The sequence below is a fragment of the Salvelinus alpinus genome, chromosome 3 (assembly GCF_045679555.1).
Source record: "Salvelinus alpinus chromosome 3, SLU_Salpinus.1, whole genome shotgun sequence".
NCBI lineage: Eukaryota > Metazoa > Chordata > Actinopteri > Salmoniformes > Salmonidae > Salvelinus > Salvelinus alpinus.
Genome location: NC_092088.1, coordinates 51903702 through 51925746, shown reverse-complemented (window position 1 = coordinate 51925746; position 22045 = coordinate 51903702). Strand labels below are relative to the sequence as shown.

The 22045-nt window shown below is 43.5% G+C and overlaps 1 protein-coding gene across 2 annotated transcripts in view; it reads right to left on the bottom strand.

The window, feature by feature from the left end:
- Window positions 1–22045, bottom strand: part of adam12b (ADAM metallopeptidase domain 12b) — a 150727-nt gene that overhangs the window by 12185 nt on the left and 116497 nt on the right. For both annotated transcript variants that reach the window (XM_071393235.1, XM_071393236.1), the window contains exons 8-17: window positions 21626–21697; window positions 20898–21067; window positions 20589–20673; window positions 16360–16508; window positions 8130–8307; window positions 3919–4008; window positions 3353–3548; window positions 2811–2919; window positions 1987–2185; window positions 1609–1686 (exon numbers count right to left, since the gene is read on the bottom strand). In XM_071393235.1, the coding sequence (XP_071249336.1) occupies window positions 1609–1686; window positions 1987–2185; window positions 2811–2919; window positions 3353–3548; window positions 3919–4008; window positions 8130–8307; window positions 16360–16508; window positions 20589–20673; window positions 20898–21067; window positions 21626–21697 (1326 nt within the window). The remainder of the gene's footprint in view (window positions 1–1608; window positions 1687–1986; window positions 2186–2810; window positions 2920–3352; window positions 3549–3918; window positions 4009–8129; window positions 8308–16359; window positions 16509–20588; window positions 20674–20897; window positions 21068–21625; window positions 21698–22045) is intronic.

Genomic DNA, 22045 nt, shown 5'->3' with positions numbered 1-22045 from the left:
CCTTATGTGTATGGGGTGTTTGGGGCCAGGGGTGGTCAGGTCAAGACTTAAGGACACATAAGAACCCCTGAGGGGAGCTCTAAAGATGTGATAGGATTATGCCACAATGTACTGTACAGTACACTTGCAAACACACTAATTCACATATAACGTTATACAGAATGACATCTACACAGAGCCACATATGGAGATGCATACTGGCTCTGGATTTATTTAAAGTCTTGGGTTGGTTAAGGTTGTGACATCATGTGGGTTTGAAATCATAGAGATCGTATTAAATTACTAGAGGGGCTATGTTCCAAATGGGGTGAAAATGGCAGCCATCTTGGTCAGCGAGAAATCCAAAACCAGTCTAATTTGAATTAACGGCAGTAGAGGCATAGGTGATGCATTTCCTGTTTTTACTTACGCAGGAGAATAAAAGTTCAGCACGTGATGTATCAGAAATAATGTAATGGAATTATAGTCAACCTAAAATATACGTCCTATCATCAACTGATTTGAGACTTTGTATGGCTGTGGATCGACATCATTGATTGAATGGAATGTTGGCAGTTAATTATTTTTTTTTAATTATGGAATTATTCCTCAAAAATGTCTGGCTAGCTAGCTAACACACATACAGTGAAGATGAATCATTCACATTCATTGTTTTAAACAATATCCTATGACAACAGTGGCAAACCATGGTTGACCAACTCTGACCAACATGGCTGATCTTTGGACCATCATAAGAAGGTTCACATCCATTCTAGTATTCTAATTCTATGGTCTGAATATAGTCAATATATAATGTTCAATTTAGATAAATAAAGACACTAATGTGTAGTTAGTAATAGGGGTGACATCAACCACCTAGTTCCACCTGTTCTTAACGAATGACTGGATCATACATCATCCAATTAAATGTCAAATAAAACTTAAAGGAAGCAATTAAACATTATTATTAAGGTAGACTAGGGCAATTTCTTACTCCAGCTTTGATTCTGTGTTTTATATTCACCTCTGTTAAAGGTGGGGCAGCCATGCAGAGGTTCAAAAGCCAGTCACAGGTTCAAAAGCCAGTCACAGTAAGAAAATCTGGCCCAGGGTCCTGCTTTTCATTCATTCATTCATTCAACTAAACAACAAAGTAAATACAACATAAAAGGCTTCTCTTCGCAGTATTAATACAGCAGTGAGCATTTTGACTAGTGCAGTTTGATGCTTCCAGACTATAGCTACTTGCTAGTATTTTCTAGTGCTGCTTGGCCTGCCTTCTCTATGCCAAAAGATGATGGATGGCACTTTAAGCAGAACATAAATGATGCCATTAGATGGGATTGATTTAAACCATCTGGAGAGATGAAGATTGATTGTAAAAGCATCGGGGTAGCTGCCATAACTCACGGGCGGTGAGTTAACTACAACTACGATAACTACATTGGCGCTCTGTGTAGTAAAGTGCCTACTGTACTACTCTACTGTGTGGCAATGTTGAGGTCAACAAGATGCTGTGATGCGTTAATAATATTGACATGACAACAGTGTTAAGCTAACATAGGGAAATAAGTCACCGCATTCTAGATACGCAACATAAAATGATACCCTCCGACACGGAGTACTCACCCCTCGTCCGCTGCACTTCCCAGAACATTGGTGCACACCAAACACACTGACATTCTGGCACTGACGATTTAGACACATCTATGGAACAGAGAAAGAGTCACATTGAATAAATGATTTATCAAATGTGAAGTACTGTAGTACTCCAAATGTGATGTTAGCTATTGAATGGAAAGTCTATCTTCCGAGAACTGCTATCTATTCCATTCTCTGTTCTTTTGTAAGAGACCCAATTCAAATGATCCCAGTGATGACAGTAAGTGATTGGTTTGGAATTGGGCTAAATACAAGCCTTGGCATTAGCATCCCCACCACTGGTGACTACAGTCTCTCTCTAGTTCTGCTTGATCACAGGTGCAGCGCCCTACAGAGTGCCCTCACCATGCCCTCTCCACACGTGGTGCCAGCCAGAACCAGTCCAGGGTCGGGCATGTCATCACCCAGGTAGACATGCGTCCCCCGACACAGGATTCTCCCTCCTTCCTGAAGAGGGATGTTGGTTTCTATGGAGACGGCATTGGTGCCAATCACAGGCCGGTTGGCCCCTCCTTGACACTGAATTTTACCACACTTTGCGTCTCTGTGTAAAAAACAACAACCCACATATTCATGCACACACACACACACACACACACACACACACACACACACACACACACACACACACACACACACACACACACACACACACACACACACACACACACACACACACACACACACACACACACACACACACACACACACACACACACACACACACGACAAGGCATAAAGTTAAACACTGACAATCTCTGACATGTGAGAGATGGTGTGTAATTGTAACCAAAGATGAAAGACAACTAGACAGCCTTTGTCTCACCTTAATGACTCCCTCAGTCCTCCAGTCATTAAAGCAATTACATCAATTAACAAATGCTTGATTAGAGATCCAAGAACAATTAGCCGACATGAATAGTATAAAGTGTTCATGAATACTTCAAACTGTAATTTGCCTTATATCATCTCCAAATTGTGTTTTTAATTATTGTTCCTTCCTAGGCTATTTGTCCCATATAATGTGCCATGCTGATTGTCAATTGGCACTCTTGATAATACCAATTCAGATAAACAACATTGTTTTATTCCTTGGTCTTTCTAGCCAGCTCTTTTTGCTTTTAAGGTCAATAGACATGACATACATCACAACAGCTGCTAAGTCTTACCGGGCTTCACATTTGGCAAACAATCCTTTGGAGTCCTTGCCACAGTTCCCGTAAGGATCTCCTGCTGAGTTGACCCTCTCAAAGCAGATCCCCGGGGCAGGTTTGGCTCCTGCAGGAGAAAGAGAGAGTGGAAGATAGAAAGAGAGTGAGAGAAGAGGGGGGGAAGTGAGAAGGGAAGAGAGAGAGTGAGAGAGGGAGGGAGAGAGAGCGAGATGTGATGAGTCAGAGATGTAACAAAGCATCCCATGAGCCAAATGTAACCCCTGACCTCCAGATGTTAAGGCAGGTCAACTGAGGAGGAACCTGTCTTCATCAACATTATTGTTTACATGATGTCTGTCAGCTTGTTCTGTCCAGGTGCTGCATGGCCTCTCCCTTGACATTGAACTGATTTATAAGCTAGGATTAATTGTTCCTTAGCTACTTCAAGAAACATGTTAAGGAAAGTTAGATGTATTCATCTGATCTCTCCAAACATGGAAGACTGTCAGAAAAATAAAATCAATCAAGACTTCCAGTCCCCTGGGGGGCGTCCTACTGACCTGGTCCCCATAGTGTGATGCACTGCTGCTCGTGGGTCTGGCAGATGCCGTTGTAGCAGTATCCGTCCACTTTGTGGCAAGAGTGCCCGTCATGCAGGTACACGTTGGCAGGGCAGTGGGGGTTGGCACCAGTACAGAACTCTGGCAGATCACAGGAGTTACTGGATTCTCGACACGGTGTGCCAGCAGGCTTCAGCTGCAGAGAGAACACAGACAGACAAATAACCACACACCCACACCTCAATGACAAAGGAATCAGAAGGGCAAACTAAATTGAAAATGTTTGGCATCTTTTTTTGTACTCTGGAGGGCCCTGTGCTTGAATACACCTTGATTTAAAAGTCAAATGTTTTTTTACTGTAAACTCTCGCTTTTATAACATGTCAATGGAGCAGAGAATTTGATTTCCACGCTTTTTGTCACTTCGACAGGGAGGAAAGAGGGAGAAAGAGAGAGAAAGAGACATCATGAGAGAGCAAAAGTGCGAAGGACGGAGAGAGAGGGAGGGATAGACATTTGGGAGAGAGGGAGAGGTAGAAAGATAGAAACAGAGAGAGCAGTCTTACCCTGCAGTCCTCGCAGCACTGTCCGTGTGCACACACAGCATCTCCCTTCAGGGTGCAGGTGGTGGCATTGCAGCAGGGGTTCATGCATTCCTGAGACACAAAACAACAAATGGACCTCATTATCGGTCTGGACCCCCAAATCTCAGCTGTTGTTGCTGTGTCCGTGTCAGATCAGTCTTCCAGGTCAGCTGGTCGGACGGAGCACTGTCAGCCCTGAGGTCCCACAGCACAGCCCTTTAACGCTGTGAGCTAAAGCCTGGAGATACAATACCACGGCACAAACAGACAGGAGAGAGCCCATTCTCTGTCAGGGTAAACACATCTTCGGTCCCTGTACGGGGCTCATATGTTTCGGAATTGGTTCGCTCTGGTGTTAAAACAGCATTCTATTTTAATGTCCATTGATGTGCATTCTATACAACGGGTGGGTGGATGCGGAGAGACACAGATCAAGTTTAGGGTTTATTGTAGGTTGGGGGTGTGGTAGGGTAAGGGGACAATGTTTGAGATTTCATTGAAGGGGAAGGTAGTGAAAGGATGTTGTAGAGGTAGTTGAGTGGTTGGTGGGGCTTTGAGGCTCCTGAGTGCTGGAGATGACAAACACTGAAACACAACGAAAGGAAAAGGAGACCACACAGGGAAAGAAATGAAGAGAATGAAGGGGTGTTAGAGAGAGACAGATAGGTGCTGGAGAGGGAATGACAAGAGGTGATGGAGTGAGAAATGAACTGGGATGAAGAGAGGGAGAGAGAGGTAGATGGTTCATGTGATAGATTAAAGGAGTAAAGGACAGAGACCCTTTTAGATCTTTAATTAAAGGCTGAACCCCAGGAACATTCTCTTCCAGGCCACAACAGAGTCCCGGCTACACCATCTCTCCTTTTTACTTCCCAACAAGGCCCTGGTGTGTTGACGTTGTGGTCTGACGACATGTTGATTCTGATGGGTCAGGACTAGAGGTGGCTTAGTTGGCCTCTGCTTCACTGTTGAAGGGAGTTTTATGGGATTGGCTGTGCTCTTGTGGCCTGACTTCAGCCTATTGTTTATGGGGAGAGAGGGATGCTTTCATCCCCCGGTCCAACTATGGGGAGAGAGGGATGCTTTCATCCCCCGGTCCAACTGGGCCTGTGGTGACATCACCGGGTCACGGAGGGGCACGGGGGGGGGAGTAATGGAACGGCAGTATGCCAACCCAAACCACACAGCTGGCATTACAGCGTTCTAATCATTGCCTGATTGGAAATACCTCATACTGTAATTGAAGTGACACTGGTCTCATCATTGCTTGACAAATCTGTAAACACTTGAGATCGAATGACATCAGTGTGTATCATTGGGGTAGACTCAAAAGCACAGATATGTTCTGTTCATTAGTTTAGTCATTGGATGCCACAGTAAATGAGCTAGTCATCTCGGAGAGGAGTGGATACAGAGAGTTATGTGGGTGTATGATGGAATGGGAGTACTAAAAGAGTTCTATTGTGTGCATATCAAATGCATCTTCATCAACCCCCCCCCCCCTAATGGTATCCTTAACCATTCTGTCATCCTTAAGACAACAACGAAAACGAAAACAAAAACACACCCACATCCAGTTCACGACCAGCTTTCTTGCTGTTCTGTTTGAAGACTAACACCTAAGCACAGTGCCAGAGGGATTTCTGATATTCTGTGGGATGTGAGAGCAGCTGCTGTGGTGACGCTGAACACTGCTCCAGTACCTGTTCCCCAGATGTGGGTCTGGACTGGTTTGGACTGGCTTCAGTTCCCATGGCAGCCATGTCAGTGTGGTGCTCTGTTGTATTGATGGCACAGAACAAGAAAGCTCCTCCTCGCCCTGATTACTCTCTTGTTTATTAGGATTGTCACAAATCTGGACGGCACACTTGATTAATGAGTAAATGAACAGGATGTGACATTGTGGCACAGTGTCAGGGCAGTGCTCGGCACATATGGGAGCCTGACAGGGAGAGGGGGGGTCTGGGTAAATGGCTGAAAATAGCTGAGGGTCTCCAGTGTTTCGTAGTGTTATGCATGGAGTTGTTTTACACATCGATGTCATTGTCTTTGTGGCAAAATAACAATGTTGACAGCATGGCATGCAACTATACGTATGCAAATGTAGCAGTAGCATGTTGTTACCATAGATTGTACACAGGCATTTTATTTCGAAGGAGTTGTACAAAGGACTCTTATTTTGATAGAGCAGAGGTGACTGGGTCAATGGGTCCTCTCAAGAAGTGATACATTTATTCTTGGAGTAATTTACATTGTATGTGTATTTTAGCATAGCTGGGTTGCTGTCATTGAATTTTATGTTAAAAGCACTTAACTGTATTATCTCATGTTTAAAAAAGTGTGTAATGTCAGGTTTGATAGTGCATCCTTGGTTTGTTTGGTCCATTTGTTTGGTAACCTGTTGCTTCCCCTTTAATTGTCCTCTCGTCTGCCTATCCTTGGGAGAAGGTATGTTGTCCTCTGCAGAATGCTCAATGAGGTTAAGAAGAATCCTAGAGCATCAATTGAAGACTTACAGAAATCTTTGGAACATTCTAACATCTCTGTTGACGAGTCTACGATACGTAACACACTAAACAATAATGGGAGGGCACCACGGAAGAAGCCTGTCCAAAAAAAAACATTGCTGCACGTCTGAAGTTCCCAAAAGAGCACCTGGATGTTCCACGCACTACTGGCAAAATATTCTGTGGACAGATTAAACTAAAGTTGAGTTGTTTGGAAGGAACACACAACACAATGTGTGGAGAAAAAAAGGCACATCACACCAACTTCAAAACCTCAACTGTAAAGTATGGTGGAGGGAGCATCATGGTTTGGGTCTGCTTTGCTGCTTCAGGGCCTGGACAGCTTTCTATCATCGACGGAAAAATAAAGTCCCAAGTTTATCAAGACTTTTTGCAGGAGAATGTAAGGCTCTGTCCGCCAATTGAAGGTCAACAGAAGTTGGGTGATGCAACAGGACAACGACCCAAAACACAGAAGTAAATCAACAACAGAATGGCTTAAACAGAAGAAAATACTCCTTCTGGAGTGTCCCAGTGAGAGTCCTGACCTCAACCCAATTGAGATGCTGTGGCATGACCTCAAGAGAGCAGTTCACACCAGACATCACAAGAATATTGCTTAACTGAAACAGTTTTGTGAAGAGGAATGGTCCAAAATTCTTCCTGACCGTTGTACAGGTCTGATCCGCAACTACAGAAAATGTTTGGTTCAGGTTATTGCTGCCAAAGGAGGGTCAACCTGTTATTAAATCCAAGGGTTCACATACTTTTCCGACCCTGCAATGTGAATGTTTACACGATGTGTTCAATAAAGACAAGAAAACATATAATTGCTTGTGTGTTATTAGTTTAAAACAGACTGTGTGTCAATAGACTGTTTGTCTATTGTTGTGACTTAGATGAAGATCAGATCAAATTGTATGACCAATCTAAGCAGAAATCCAAGTAATTTCAAAGGGTTACCATACTTTTCCTTACCCCTGTAATTATACTTACCATGCATGAGAGCGTTTTCAAAAGTTTTATTTACTGTAACTCGCTAGCTAGGTTAGCCACGCAGCCTGTGGGGTATGATGGTGTATTGTTTCCATGTACTTAATGGTTTGCTGTACCCTGACAGGTGCGCAAGAGCATTTCCGCAAGAGCTGACACTGCAAACAGTTTTTGTCAACTCTCTGCAGGTGGCAAATGAATACCCACAAATCAATCCAGTTTTCAGAGTGACGTTATTTCCGACGCAGCACACTACACAAACCTTTTCATATGCTTGTGCTTTCTTGTGGGGCTTTGTGTGAGTTGTTGTGCTTTGCCATTTCTATAATTTTAACTAGGCAAGTCAGTTAAGAACAAATTCTTATTTTCAATGACGGCCTAGGAACAGGGGGTAAACTGCCTTGCTCAGGGTAAGAACAACAGATGTTTACTTTGTCAGCTCGGGGATTCGATCTAGCAACCTTTCGGTTACTAGTCCAACGCTCTAACCACTAGGCTACCTGCCGCCCCTGACTTCTTGTAGTTACTGTGTGTCATTTGTTGCTATTCTGTGTGAGTGTTCATGTTTTTTTGTATTTCTTTTTGTTCTTTAGTCTGGATAGTGGCTGGTGGTCCAATACGTTAGTATTTAAGTTGTACAATATGATATGAAAAATGTTCCTCTGTGTTCTGTGTGGTTGAATGTTACTGTACCTCCAGCTCTCCACAGTCACACTCCTCTCCCTCCTCCACATATCCGTTGCCACATTTCTGTCCCCCGTAGAGCACCTTGACCTCAGGCATGTTGTACAGACACATCCCCACTCCCTTCTCCAGACTGGCTGCCAGGTCCTTCTTACTGCAGGTGCTGAACACAGTAGGAAATGGATACCTGAGGGGCAAATATAATGGCAACTTGTTGAGTGTTGCTATGGAGATACACTGTTACATTCCACCAGTTGTGTGCACAATCCTTTGATATGGGCACAACCAATATAGAATGTTCCTGGCATTCAAGGTCAGAGTTTCCATAAAACAGTCCAGCAGGATATTACGTTCAAGAATGATCTGATTCATTCCCATATGTATGTAATTCCCGGTTCAAATTTGCTTTAAAAGTACATTTAGGATAAGTGAATTCATAAGTAAATGTATACGTGCCAGAAACGAACAAACCCAGACAGAGCTTTAAAGGCTCTACTGACTTAGTAACAGCGTTGGGGAGTAATCTGATTACAGAAAACTAATTGTAATCAGCAATGTTACCAGCTAAAATATTTTTTATCTGATTACAGATACTTTAGAAAAACTAGATGATTACTTCTTAGATTACTTTTAAATTCAGAAAGGATACACAATGACACCTTTCTGTTTTCTGAATGACATTAAATTCAGCATATAAAAAATGTGCTAATTAAAGTTTCTTCCACCTGAGCGAGTCTGACCACAAGTCAGAGACCGCTATGATGACACATCAAATGCTTTTGCTGGATCATTTTTGTCTTCTTCTAAGTAAACCAAAAGTGAGTTTGGGTAATCCAAAAGTTACATTACTGATTATAATTTTAGACAGGTAACTAGTAACAGATTACATTTACCAACCATGCTTATTCATTCATAAGGCCTTGGCACATATTTAACGGTCTACCGACATCGGTTGTGCTCTGACTCGACAGAGTTTCATAAGCACAAAGACAAACAAACAAACAAACAAACAAGCAATACAACAAAGCGACACAGCTTGGTCTGCAAGCCCCTTAGTTCATAAATATGTATCCGCCACTCAGGCAGACCTAAGTCTTCAATCACAGAGGATCTTGGGTAATCTGGGCCGTTTGAAGAAACCGACTTCTGAAGCGGAGGGCCATAGGGAAATTACACATGCCTCTTAGTGCGTGTCTGTGTGTCTTCAACAACAACATAATATTCTACTTATACCACGCGGTGAAGCATATTTTAAACATAATGATCAGACCTGATCAGACCTTCAGCTGCAGCCAAGCTTGTGGCACATACAGTACATTGACATTCTCATTTGACTTTTAACCCGTCTGTGTATGTCTACATAAGAAAGTAAGAAAATCGGAAATAAAAACATCCTACATGTAGAGAAATGTCTGTTTGTAACAGCTGTCCTCCCTGGGGGTTTCTGTGATGCCAGAGTGTGTACTGTATGTACCAACCAACCAACCAACCACAGGAGGAGAGACGGATACACCCTGCTGCTTCACCTCATTATCAACCCCTGTCCTCCTCTAACCTCCCTCCCATCACCCTGACAACTCTGACAGTAAGAGACTAAAGCCAAAGGACAGAACACTGGACGTGACAAATCTGTAATTACAGTACTATAAATGGCAGCAAGTGGGCTGAGCCAGAGACATATAGGTCTACAATACAACTATACTGTCTGACTCTAGGCTGGCCTACCTTCAGTATGTAAAGCTGGCTAATGATACAGTGTAAAGGACTGGTATTGGCAGGTGGCTGGCACAAATTTTTTTTTGGGGGGGGGTAAGCTTGGTATCTGACAGTGAGCGGTGTCATGAGTGGTGAAGATGGGGAGTTGGCTTTGGACAGGCGACATTTTGAAAAGCCTTCTTAAAAGCAACAGATGAGGATAAGGTCTGGCACCGAGCTAGGAGGCTGGTGTGGATCGAGCAAGATGGCCAGGAGGGTGACGGTTGGCATGGGATTGTGGAAAAGCTGACATCAGACATGACTGCTTCAATAAGTCAGAGGACTAAAAGGACTGAGAGTCTTGGCACTGGGTGGACCAGGTTGGTAAACTTGTCATTGCGTGGGCCAAAAAAGGTTTGAAGATAAACCTTGACATTGGACATAATCACTTTCTTTAACGTGACATTACACAGAGTCGGGTTGTAGCTAAAACTTGGCATCTGGTTTGTGAGGGGATCTGTGATGCTTCGCCTCAGCCTAGGGGGGATTTGGCAGCTGTAACTCTATGGACATTGCACTGTCATCAGTTCACTCTTTAGCCTGCTAGGGGCATAGAGGTAAGGCGGACCAGCCAGAAAACACATTGTGCTTCCTCCTTACCACTGAGGAAAAACACACTGAACTCTCACTTACAACAACTCCCTGGGAGTAGTGATGACTACCACCACGTCAACATGTCTGCTGCCCTAATCCACTTGCTATGGTTCTAGATGTGTTTACCCCTGCTCTTTAGGAGGGACCAAAGCTAGGGTGAGCAGGGCTACACCAAGCCACTGAGCAGGCCCTCGTAAATAGAATGCCTGCTGCTGATAACACACCAGAGCGGTGGAACCCCATGATCTGTGTGGGGGAAAAACACAGGCCGACAAAGCTTAACTCCACTAGCAGACAAAGCAATCTGCTCCGACCAGCCTGAGACTGTCCATCATCTCCTCCCCAGCTGAGGACACAGAGCAGGTCCACCAGGCCTGGGGAGAGGCGTGGGCTCTGCTCTCTAGTCCCCTCTATTATTTTAATACAGTTGTGGAATTTGGATCCCCCTACACCCCAGTGACTGTTTTATCAGCTGATGCCATGTGCCGGCTACACCGTCCAGGAAATGATATTACTATACGTTTCAGTGGATAATATTAGCTTAAAACCCCCATCTTTTCTCCACGTGCAGTCAAGCAATGTAGATCTAATTAGGACTAGGAGGTGTCGGGGCGGACGCCACATAATGGTCGTAAAGTATCTCAAACCTAGTCATCCTGCAGGGCCTGATTGACGGACAGTATGAAAGGCAACACGGGTTGTCATTTCACAACTAAATAAGGTTCTTTATAAAAGCCTTAGACGACACAGAACCTCATTCATATTCTAATCACGCCTTGATAGCTCATAAGATGAATGGGCGTTCATATCTTACTTAGAGCAATGATGACAGACAGCACCTTTTGTACTCCCGGGAGGCTCAGATGCCGACAGCCTGGGTTATTACTAACAGGAGTTCAATGCCAGGCAGACACACAGAGGGAAGGAGGAAATGGATATGATCTGATGTGCTCTTTCGTCAGCTGGTCTGAGGAATTACACAGAACTGATTTACATTTTTCCTTGGAACGCTTTGAAAGTAGAGAGGGCAAGGACAACAATCTGCACTGCAGTCATTTTCAGGTCGCCAGTGCTCACCGTCTCCTCCCCTGCAACAACAAGGCCGTGTAAATCTCTGTTGACTTCTGACATAGAGGATTTGGGACCCTCCGTGGTCATGCCACACATGCAGAGGTATCAGTCACACTGATATGGCAACATTGTGCTGAGGCAGATTTTGGGCTGCCACCCCGGGCGACTAACAGTAGCGTTTCTCTGAATCTAGCCTACATCAGGGGGCCCAGAAGACTGTTGTCAGTCTAATCAAGTCAAACAAGGAGCCACTGGGTTCAGTGGAGGAGTAAATGCCAAGGAGGATAGGACGCTGGCATGGGTGTCTGTTGACAATGGAGGTGGTGGGTGAGGAGACTCTCCGCAACATAAAAGTAAACTGTTACACACACACAGACACGGACGCATGCTGACGCACAACTCAGTCAACCAAGCCCATAATTAGTCAATGTTCCCTCAATCCCTTCATACCTTGACATTGGTAGTTATTTCCCCCTCTCCAGGGGTTCATCTTGAGTGTGCAGCCCAGTTATACACCGTGCTGTGGATCTGATACAGCCCCCTAACTGGGACTACCCAAAGAAAACTTATTTGAGGCTGTCTGTGCTGCCACAAGTGACACAATCCACTAGCATGAAAATTCCCCACCATCCCTGTGGCTTTCTCGACTCTCTCACTCTAAGATCTGTCATACTTCAAATCAGGAGCCCACCTTTCTTTCGGATCTTCTTTATGTACACTATACAAACACAATCCTGTAACTGTATATCCCAACTAAGCTAGCCAACCACATCTCTCTGTCTCCATCTCTTTCTCTCTCCCTCCCATCGCTCCCTCTGTTCTTCTATTACAAATCAAATGCAGTAAATAAAAGGCCACTGGCCACTTAGCGCTTGTCTAGCCTAGCAAAAACCTGTCTCAGTGGATCTCTATCTGAGCCCCTGATTATAGTTGGCAGCGTCAGTGATAATCACATCATTTAGATGCAGCCTGTCCTCCACTCCATTAGCAAGTCTGAGTAAAGAATGTCCCGACACAACACCCAGGCAGCTACACAGGGGTCACTGGCTGCCTGCCTGTTCCTCGGCTTCTCACATTCTGAAGATGAAGCAGGACTGAGGGACAGAGACAGTGTGCACTATGGTAATGAAGGCAGAAAACTGTGAGGAGGAAGTGCGTTTCAGATTGGACTGCTGAAATGACTGGTTTTGTCAACACTGTAAATTCAGCCCGGAGGCGGATATGTTTGACTGGCTGAAATAAGGTATTGCATATCCAGCTGACGTGTATATATGAACGAATGAACGCACACATACGCACACATACACACACACACACACACACACACACACACACACACACACACACACACACACACACACACACACACACACACACACACACACACACACACACACACACACACACACACACACACATACACACACAGTGTGTTTTCACATATTTAGCATACACACCAATAAACACACAGCACTGCAATGCCTTATTTCTTGTCTCGTGTGTGTGCTCAGAGGCCTTTCAGCTGAAGTGAACTGAGGACATTGTAGGATTGTTCCCATTGATCCCTCATTCTGTTGAAAACAGGGCATTGTCTGAGTTCTATTTTAACTGGGGTTTAGCCCTGAGTTTCTCGAGTAGAAATGTTTTCACCTCAGAAAAACAGACATGGCAGTACAGTATTTCCTTATCTGCACTGCCTTACACAGTGTGTCAATTAAAGCACACATACTGTGTTAACAAATATATAATACCTGACAACAGGGTGTAAGAATAACCAGTTTTGATTATGCTAACTTGGTGGTCACTCATCACTCATTACATTGGGAAGATGGTGAGTCTAGTGACCGTCGTTTCAACTGAATATATTTGTGACCTACCGAACTCCTAAAATTAACTTAAAGGCCCAATGCAGTCAAAAACGTGATTTCCTGTGTTTTATATACACTGAGTATAACCAAACATTAGGAACACCTTCCTATTGAGTTGCACCCCACCTTTGCCCTCAGAACAGCCTCAATTCGTTGTGGCATGGACTCTACAAGGTGTCGAAAGCATTCCACAGGGATGCTGTCCCATGTCGACTCCAATGCTTCCCACAGCTGTGTCAAGTTGGCTGGATGTCCTTTGGGCGGTGGACCATTCTTGATACACACAGGAAACTGTTGAGAGTGAAAAACCCAGCAGCATTGCAGTTCTTGACAAAAACCGGTGCGCCTGGAACCTACTACAGTACCATACCCCATTCAAAGGCACTTAAATCTTTTGTCTTGTCCATTCACCCTCTGAATGACACACATATAAAATCAATGTCTCAATTGTCTCAAGGATTAAAAATCCTTCTCTTAAGGATCCGCCCCTTTTTTTCAATTTCACCTAAAATGACATACCCAAATCTAACTGCCTGTAACTCAGGCCCTGAAGCAAGGATATGCATATTCTTGGTACTCTTTGAAAGGAAACACTTTGAAGTTTGTGGAAATGTGAAAGGAATGTAGGAGAATATGACACAATAGATCTGGTAAAAGATAATACAAAGAAAAAAAACAACGTTATTTTGTATTTTTTTGTACCATCATCTTTGAAATGCAAGAGAAAGGCCATCATGTATTATTCCAGCCTAGCTGCAATTTAGATTGTAGCCACTAGATGGCAGCAGTGTATGTGCAAAGTTTTAGACTGATCCAACAAACCATTGCATTTCTGTTCAAAATGTTGTATCAAGACTGCCCAAATATGCCTAATTTGTTTATTAATAACTTTTCATGTTCAAAACTGTGCACCCTCCTCAAACAATAGCATGGTCTCCTTTCACTGTAATAGCTACTGTAAATTGGACAGTGCAGTTAGATTAACAAGAATTTAAGCTTTCTGCCAATATCAGATTTGTCTATGTCCTGGGAAATGTTCTTGTTACTTACAACCTCATGCTAATCTCATTAGCCTACATTAGCTCAACCGTCCCGTGGAAGGGACACCGATCCCAAATAAGTTTTTAACCTGTCTCCTCCCCTTCATCTACACTGATTGAAGAGGATTTAACAGGTGCATCAATACAGGATCATAGCTTTCACCTGGATAGGCTATGTCATTGAAAGAGCAGGTGTACTCAATGTTTTCTATACTCAGTCTATAAATCCATACTATGAGGTTTGAATGATACTGTGAAAATTATGATAATGCCCTTTAAGTGTAAGACCTGTTTGAAGAGACTGCCTGGAATTTCAGCCTGTTTTGGTGAGATGGAATTTTTCACCAAGACATCGCCAATAACAGCTAGTTTTCCGTTTTCTCCTCCCCACTCAGACCACTCCAAGACAGTCCTAGAAAAAGTATTTCTTTAGAAATATCTATTTTCTAAGAAGCTATATACAGTATACATTGTTTTTAACCAATTTAATTGAAAACAATCACAGTAAGATTCTTAATTGATACCCAGATATTATTTGATATTGAGATAAAAACATCTGCATTGGGCCTTTGACACTAAAAGATACCCTGAATACTCTAAAGGTGAATTCATTTCATGACTTAACAGATATTTTTCTCAATTAATGTCGCATTAGTATAACAGAATGAGCTCACTGCCAACTCGTGAAGAGTTTTTCAGCAAATTTTGGGGTAAAAGGTCATCATTTTTTCTGGCTGACTTCAACAAGCGGATAACGGTCTTTCGCTTATTCACAGACCTGATGGCATTTATTTTCAAAGGATACCCTTGCAAGCCCTGCGCGGTTTCCTTCCAGTGTGTTGCTATGTTGTTTTATGAGCACATAATTGAGAATAGTGTTACCGTGTTTTTCATGGCCTGGCTCCAATGACAACAGCGAGAGCCTGGTTCCAGTGAAAACACAGAGAGCCCAGAGCCAGAGGTACTGTCGTTGAACAGGCTGTGAATCAGCTGTGTCCGACAGCCGCCCACCCCTCAGATTCTACCCATGATCCTCAGCAGCTCAGTTCTGAACAGTCGCCCTCGGATGTACTGTACTGCTCAGGATGCAGCTGAATTTTCTCAATTTCCAATTCCGATGGCAATAACAGACTCCACTGCTTGGGCACCCATCTGTCTATCTACTCTTTTCCTCTTCTTTCCCTCTCTTAAACAGAGGTGGAATCCATCCCAAACACATCCATCCGTCTACACGCCCAGACTCAGCATCAGATAAAATTAATTGTCATCAGACCAAGGGTGAAATCTCATATTACGCACACGGTACACCTTATCTGACCGCTGTTGACTCAGAAACAGTCACATGGTCCATCAGTCGAGGCGTTATCATGAGATCCCAGGCTGGGAGCGGGGTGAGAATCTGTGAGCAGCCTCTCTGTCTTCAGGCTGGGAGGTTGTTCCCAGCCCTCAACAAGATGCATGGCCATCCACACATTAACAATGACACACAGGCAACTAGTGTTTACATGAGATAACGATCAACCCTGTACAAGCTGTGAGGGCATTCATCTTGTCTGAATGGTCTATTAGCAGAAGGTTAAAACGCGTTGCTAATTTATTCCGAAAAGTTGAGGAATGAATGGGAACTTAATTTGCATGCTCGAAAAGTGTACGGCTGATTTGGGAGGCAAAGTTAAACTGTTACACATTGATGAGAGAAAAGGGACTATCTGAAAATGCCAAGGTTGATGTAACCTCCATTTCAATTCCAGCCAGTACAGATAAACTGAAAGCTATATTTTCCTAAAATGACTGGAATTGATAGAGCTGACCCACCATCCTCTTTGACTCTGTTTTAAAAATAATTGCTTGAGACAACACAGTATTTATAACCCATTAATATGGTTGGACTGGACCATTGGCAACACTCACCCAGTGGAGGGGGTCATGATGCAGCCCCCACGGTCCACTGTCATCCTGCAGCCACACCCCCGCTCCGGAGTGTCGTGGTTCATGCCAAAGTTGTGCCCCAGCTCGTGTGCTAAAGTCACAGCTGCACCCAGGGGATTTTCCGAATGATCCTACAGTGGAAAAACAACATAAGTCCACATTCGGTTTGAAACTGAGATAAAAAGTTGAAGCGATAACACCTTATTAGAACATCACAACATAGCATTGCATTGTATAATGTCTAGCATGGATAGTTAAGCAGCAGCACAATATGTTAGTTCATAGAGTTAAGTGGATATATCCATCGATGTTTGGAAGATAATGGATGTTGCATAGAGTAAACAGCTACAAGGTACATTAGAGCCCATTATCCCTTAGTTCAATACATATCTTTCTTAGTTCGGTTGACTCACAGTGGTTCCATTAGGTCCAACTGCCCAGTGATCCACATTTCATTACACATTCTGCTCATGGAGGATAGGAGCTGATCAGTTTGTCTGCTGTTCCCTCACCAACCCCAACCAACCCTAATCACACACTACTGCCGGCGGGGACAGATGCTGGGAAGCAATAAAAACTTGGTGCATTATGACATTTTAGTGCACATATAAGCTAGCCAACTGTCCTTCAGAAGGAGAGAGGGTACAGGGAGGGGGGGGTGTAGAGAGATAGGGAGAGGGGAGAAGTGATGGAGAAAAACCTAGTAAAAATTGGACAAACAGAAAGCTACTAGACAGAGAAAGGCAGAGGCATGCATGCAGAGAGAATGGAATAAAGACTGAAAAAAGTGCAGCAAAGACACTGATTGACATGGAGAGGCATAAGAGAAGAAAGCAAGGGAACAATAGAAGTGAAGGTAAGACTGGCTGCTGTAGCTTGCTGCACAGTTAAGTGCTGAGTGTGCACAGCAGCAAACACAACAGCAGTATAAATTATGAAGGTCCCGGCCCATGGAGCTTTACACACACAGACACACTCTGTGGATGTGTGTCTTTACTACTCCACAGGCCTAGATACAGTGAGGGAAAAAAGTATTTGATCCCCTGCTGATTTTGTACGTTTGCCCACTGACAAAGAAATGATCAGTCTATAATTTTAATGGTAGGTTTATTTGAACAGTGAGAGACAGAATATCAACAAAAAAATCCAGAAAAACGCATGTCAAAAATGTTATGAATTGATTTGCATTTTAATGAGGGAAATAAGTATTTGACCCCTCTGCAAAACATGACTTAGTACTTGGTGGCAAAACCCTTGTTGGCAATCACAGAGGTCAGACGTTTCTTGTAGTTGGCCACCAGGTTTGCACACATCTCAGGAGGAATTTTGTCCCACTCCTCTTTGCAGATCTTCTTCAAGTCATTAAGGTTTTGAGGTTGACGTTTGGCAACTCGAACCTTCAGCTCCAACGATTTTCTATGGGATTAAGGTCTGGATACTGGCTAGGCCACTCCAGGACCTTAATGTGCTTCTTCTTGAGCCACTCCTTTGTTGCCTTGGCCGTGTGTTTTGGGTCATTGTCATGCTGGAATACCCATCCACGACCCATTTTCAATACCCTGGCTGAGGGAAGGAGGTTTTCACCCAAGATTTGACGGTACATGGCCCCGTCCATCGTCCCTTTGATGCGGTGAAGTTGTCCTGTCCCTTTAGCAGAAAAACACCCCCAAAGCATAATGTTTCCACCTCCATGTTTGACGGTGGGGATGGTTTCTTGGGGTCATAGGCAGCATTCCTCCTCCTCCAAACACGGCAAGTTGGGTTGATGCCAAAGAACTCCATTTTGGTCTCATCTGACCACAACACGTTCACCCAGTTGTCCTCTGAATCATTCAGATGTTCATTGGCAAACTTCAGACGGGCATGTATATGTGCTTTCTTGAGCAGGGGGACCTTGCGGGCGCTGCAGGATTTCAGTCCTTCACGGCATAGTGTGTTACCAATTGTTTTCTTGATGACTATGGTCCCAGCTGCCTTGAGATCATTGACAAGATCCTCCTGTGTAGTTCTGGGCTGATTCCTCACCGTTCTCATGATCATTGCAACTTCATGAGGTGAGATCTTGCATGGAGCCCCAGGCTGAGGGAGATTGACAGGTCTTTTGTGTTTCTTCCATTTGCGAATAATCACAGAAACTGTTGTCACCTTCTCACCAACCTGCTTGGCGATAGTCTTGTAGCCCATTCCAGCCTTGTGTAGGTCTACAATCTTGTCCCTGACATCCTTGGAGAGCTCTTTGGTCTTGGCCATGGTGGAGAGTTTGGAATCTGATTGATTGATTGCTTCTGTGGACAGGTATCTTTTATACAGGTAAGAAACTGAGATTAGGAGCACTCCCTTTAAGAGTGTGCTCCTAATCTCCGTTCGTTACCTGTATGAAAGACACCTGGGAGCCAGAAATCTTTTTGATTGAGAAGGGGTCAAATACTTATTTCCCTCATTAAAATGCAAATCAATTTATAACATTTTTGACATGCATTTTTCTGGATATTTTTGTTGTTATTCTGTCTCTCACTGTTCAAACCATTAAAATTATAGACTGATCATTTCTTTGTCAGTGGGCAAACGTACAAAATCAGCAGGGGATCAAATACTTTTTTCCCTCACTGTAGGTACACCAGGTGAACCACAGCCACTAAGCCATGAATTATGTATACACACACTGAAACACACCCATGCACGCACACATACAGCACTGAATATACTGGAGGATACTGGAGACAGAAAGACTTGTCTGAGTCATATGTTTCCCCTACGTGGATGCTGTCATCCAATGCGACACAACAAGTAGGATTATGAATCAGACATTTTCTTAATCCATAGGTTCCTACTGTATGTAGGTCTCTAGTCTAAAGAGCCTAACAACTAGTCTGATTTCCACTGCTCTGTACATACTGTAGGACTACTATTATGTCCATAATAAACTCATGCGCTTTCCCTTTACAGAGGGTCATATGTCAGGGCCCTATGTAAAGCAAAGCTATTTCTGCCCTGATTACAGAGCTGCATGGTGGGACCAGTTTCCTGGGGTTTTCGTGGAAGGATGAGAACTGCGTCCCTCCCAGCCCTGTCATGTTTGAGAGGTCTCATGGATGTTTCTAAGTGGTGTGGATATACTGCTCGCATCATGGCTGAGCGCCTCTTCACAAGCACTGTAATTGAAGAATCAGAGAGAGTGGATTGACGTAGGTGAAGTCAGAGTCAACCCTTCAAAGCAGCCCTAAGATAGCTACATTGGTGAGAACACAACAGGGTTAGTTTGGTCATGAAGGGGTTTTACGGTCTTTCTGATATCGTTTCAAGACATGCAGGGGATATTTTATCTCCCAAAACATGATGATTGTATTCGTTTACATTTAACGACAAACCCACAGTGGTTGACGTATAGAAGTTTCTGGCGAAATTTGTTTTAAAAACCCAGCGATGTACAAACTGTGAAATTCAACCTACATGTGGACCAAATAAAGGGGGTTGGAGCTGATAACATATGTTGAAATACAAAGTGGTTCATCTGGTCCTTCGGCCCTATAACTCAATACATGGTTCTTTAATCCTGCTCCAAGCCTTTGCCATGTGTGAGTAATGAGAAGGACAAACATCTGGAAATAACCAGCCAACCCTGGCCAGAAGGAAAACATATCTATTAATTGGAAATACACCTCTTTGTTGAAGCTGCATGGCATGGGCTGACTCTGAGAAGGGAACTGCCTGACGATTTAGTACGGGTATCAAGTGATACAGTGGGGACAGAAACACAGTTCATTTGGCTCATTGCATAACTTAACTGTGTGGGCTGTGCGTGGTAGTGAGTAAAGGGCATTCTATTTTGACATTTAGTATATGGCCTGGCACAAATAATTTATCACTCCTCATAAAAATGTTAATGTGTCTTGTTTAAGCTCCGTGTACAATGACTTACCTCAAACCCACATCCCCCTACATTTATAACTAGACTGGGGACTGGGTGGTTAAATGACGGAAAAGCTTCCAATGACCTTGGATGGTATGTGTGTGTTTGTGTGTGTGTCTATGTGTGTGTGTACATGGATGTGAATATCCTGGTGTTTACAATCATCATTTCTCCGACCCCCTCACCAAACAATGAACACCTTTTTTTCTTTTTTTACACGCCGTCTCTGGATAGTGTTGAGCTGAGCTCATGCTGATAGTGTCATAGAGGACGAACAGTGTGAGGTTGAGGTTGTACTCACCATGACGATGCCTCCAGACTGCTCCACTGTGCACATGCTCATGATGGGAGCCATGCCAATGGTGGTACCCTGGAAGTACACCCCACTGGGGGGAAGGGGGTTGAGGAGAGGTAAAGAAGGTGACTTCAGGGGTTAAATACATACTAAGAATCCTATCATAGTCTATTTGTATCCCAAATCACAAACGCCTGAAGCTTCTATACGAATCAGAAACGGTATGGGCTGTATAACTTCTGTACCTGTGTCACTTCGTTTTGAGTGTGTGCTTCAGGTATTTGTTTATGAGATTGTGTACTGTAGGATCTCCACCTGATGAGCTGAGCGTTGTCGTGTGATTTCGTAGGCAGCAGTTTGACTTTCCTCCAGTCTAGGAACTCATGCAGGGTGTTGAAGGGGTCCTGAGTGACAGGACACTTATCAGAGTCGCTCCATACCTCCAGGCCCACCAGGGCCACGCGGATGTTCAGGACCCTGTAGAACTGAGGGGCAGTGAGTAGAAGGATGCATAGTTGTACTACCATCTTAGGATCTCTCCCATATAAACAATACGTATAGATTTTTTAAAATTTAAATAAAAAGGTAGTATGGATAAATGGTTGGGGACTGGCTTGGGGGCAGGTTGGCATTTATTGTCAGGAATCTTGCCCTGGAGGCAGATCTGCAGAGTGGTCACTAGCTGACACAGCCAAAGTTATAAAATCTGATTTTAAACCTAAAACGAACCTTAACCACACTGCTAACCCTAGTGTATAATCCTATACTTAAATTAAGACCCAAAAATCATGCATGTTTAATATATAGCACATTTTGCCTTTGAAGCTGGCCCATCTAGTGGAAATCACTGAGTTCTAACTCCAGGTCAAGATTCATGACAAAACAACGACTTGGGATCCTATATGATACCATTTTAGATGGAATAAAAGCAGTTGTGAGAGACTGACTTTAGCCTGGGATGACATTAATATATACTGGCAGAGGTATTTCTATTGAAACATATGATAGATCTCTCCTGTGCATTGGGAAGGTGTAGGTTTTACCTTGTCCACGTAATTGGCTATCTCTGCCAGTCTCTGCTTCACCCTCTCAACATCCTTTCCCTGTTTTTGAAACTGAACACGCAACCCAGGGTGAATATTGTTAGATGCTAGTAAGCAAAGAAAGACATTAATAGTGGATGAAATGAGTACAAGGTAATGCACATAGTATACAGTACTGCAGACTGGGTTCAATATCATTTGAACAAGTGTGACGATGTGCCTGTGAGACATTGCCACGTCGGGACATTTCCCTCCATTGCTTCACACACAAATGGACAGATTTTTTTGGTACAGACATTTCCAAAATGGCATTATTATTATTATAAAATCATTATTGATATTATACAGTATAAGAACACAAACGCCAGAGTCTGGTTCATATAATTTATTTAGAAACATACCGTTGTTTTCTCTTTGTTT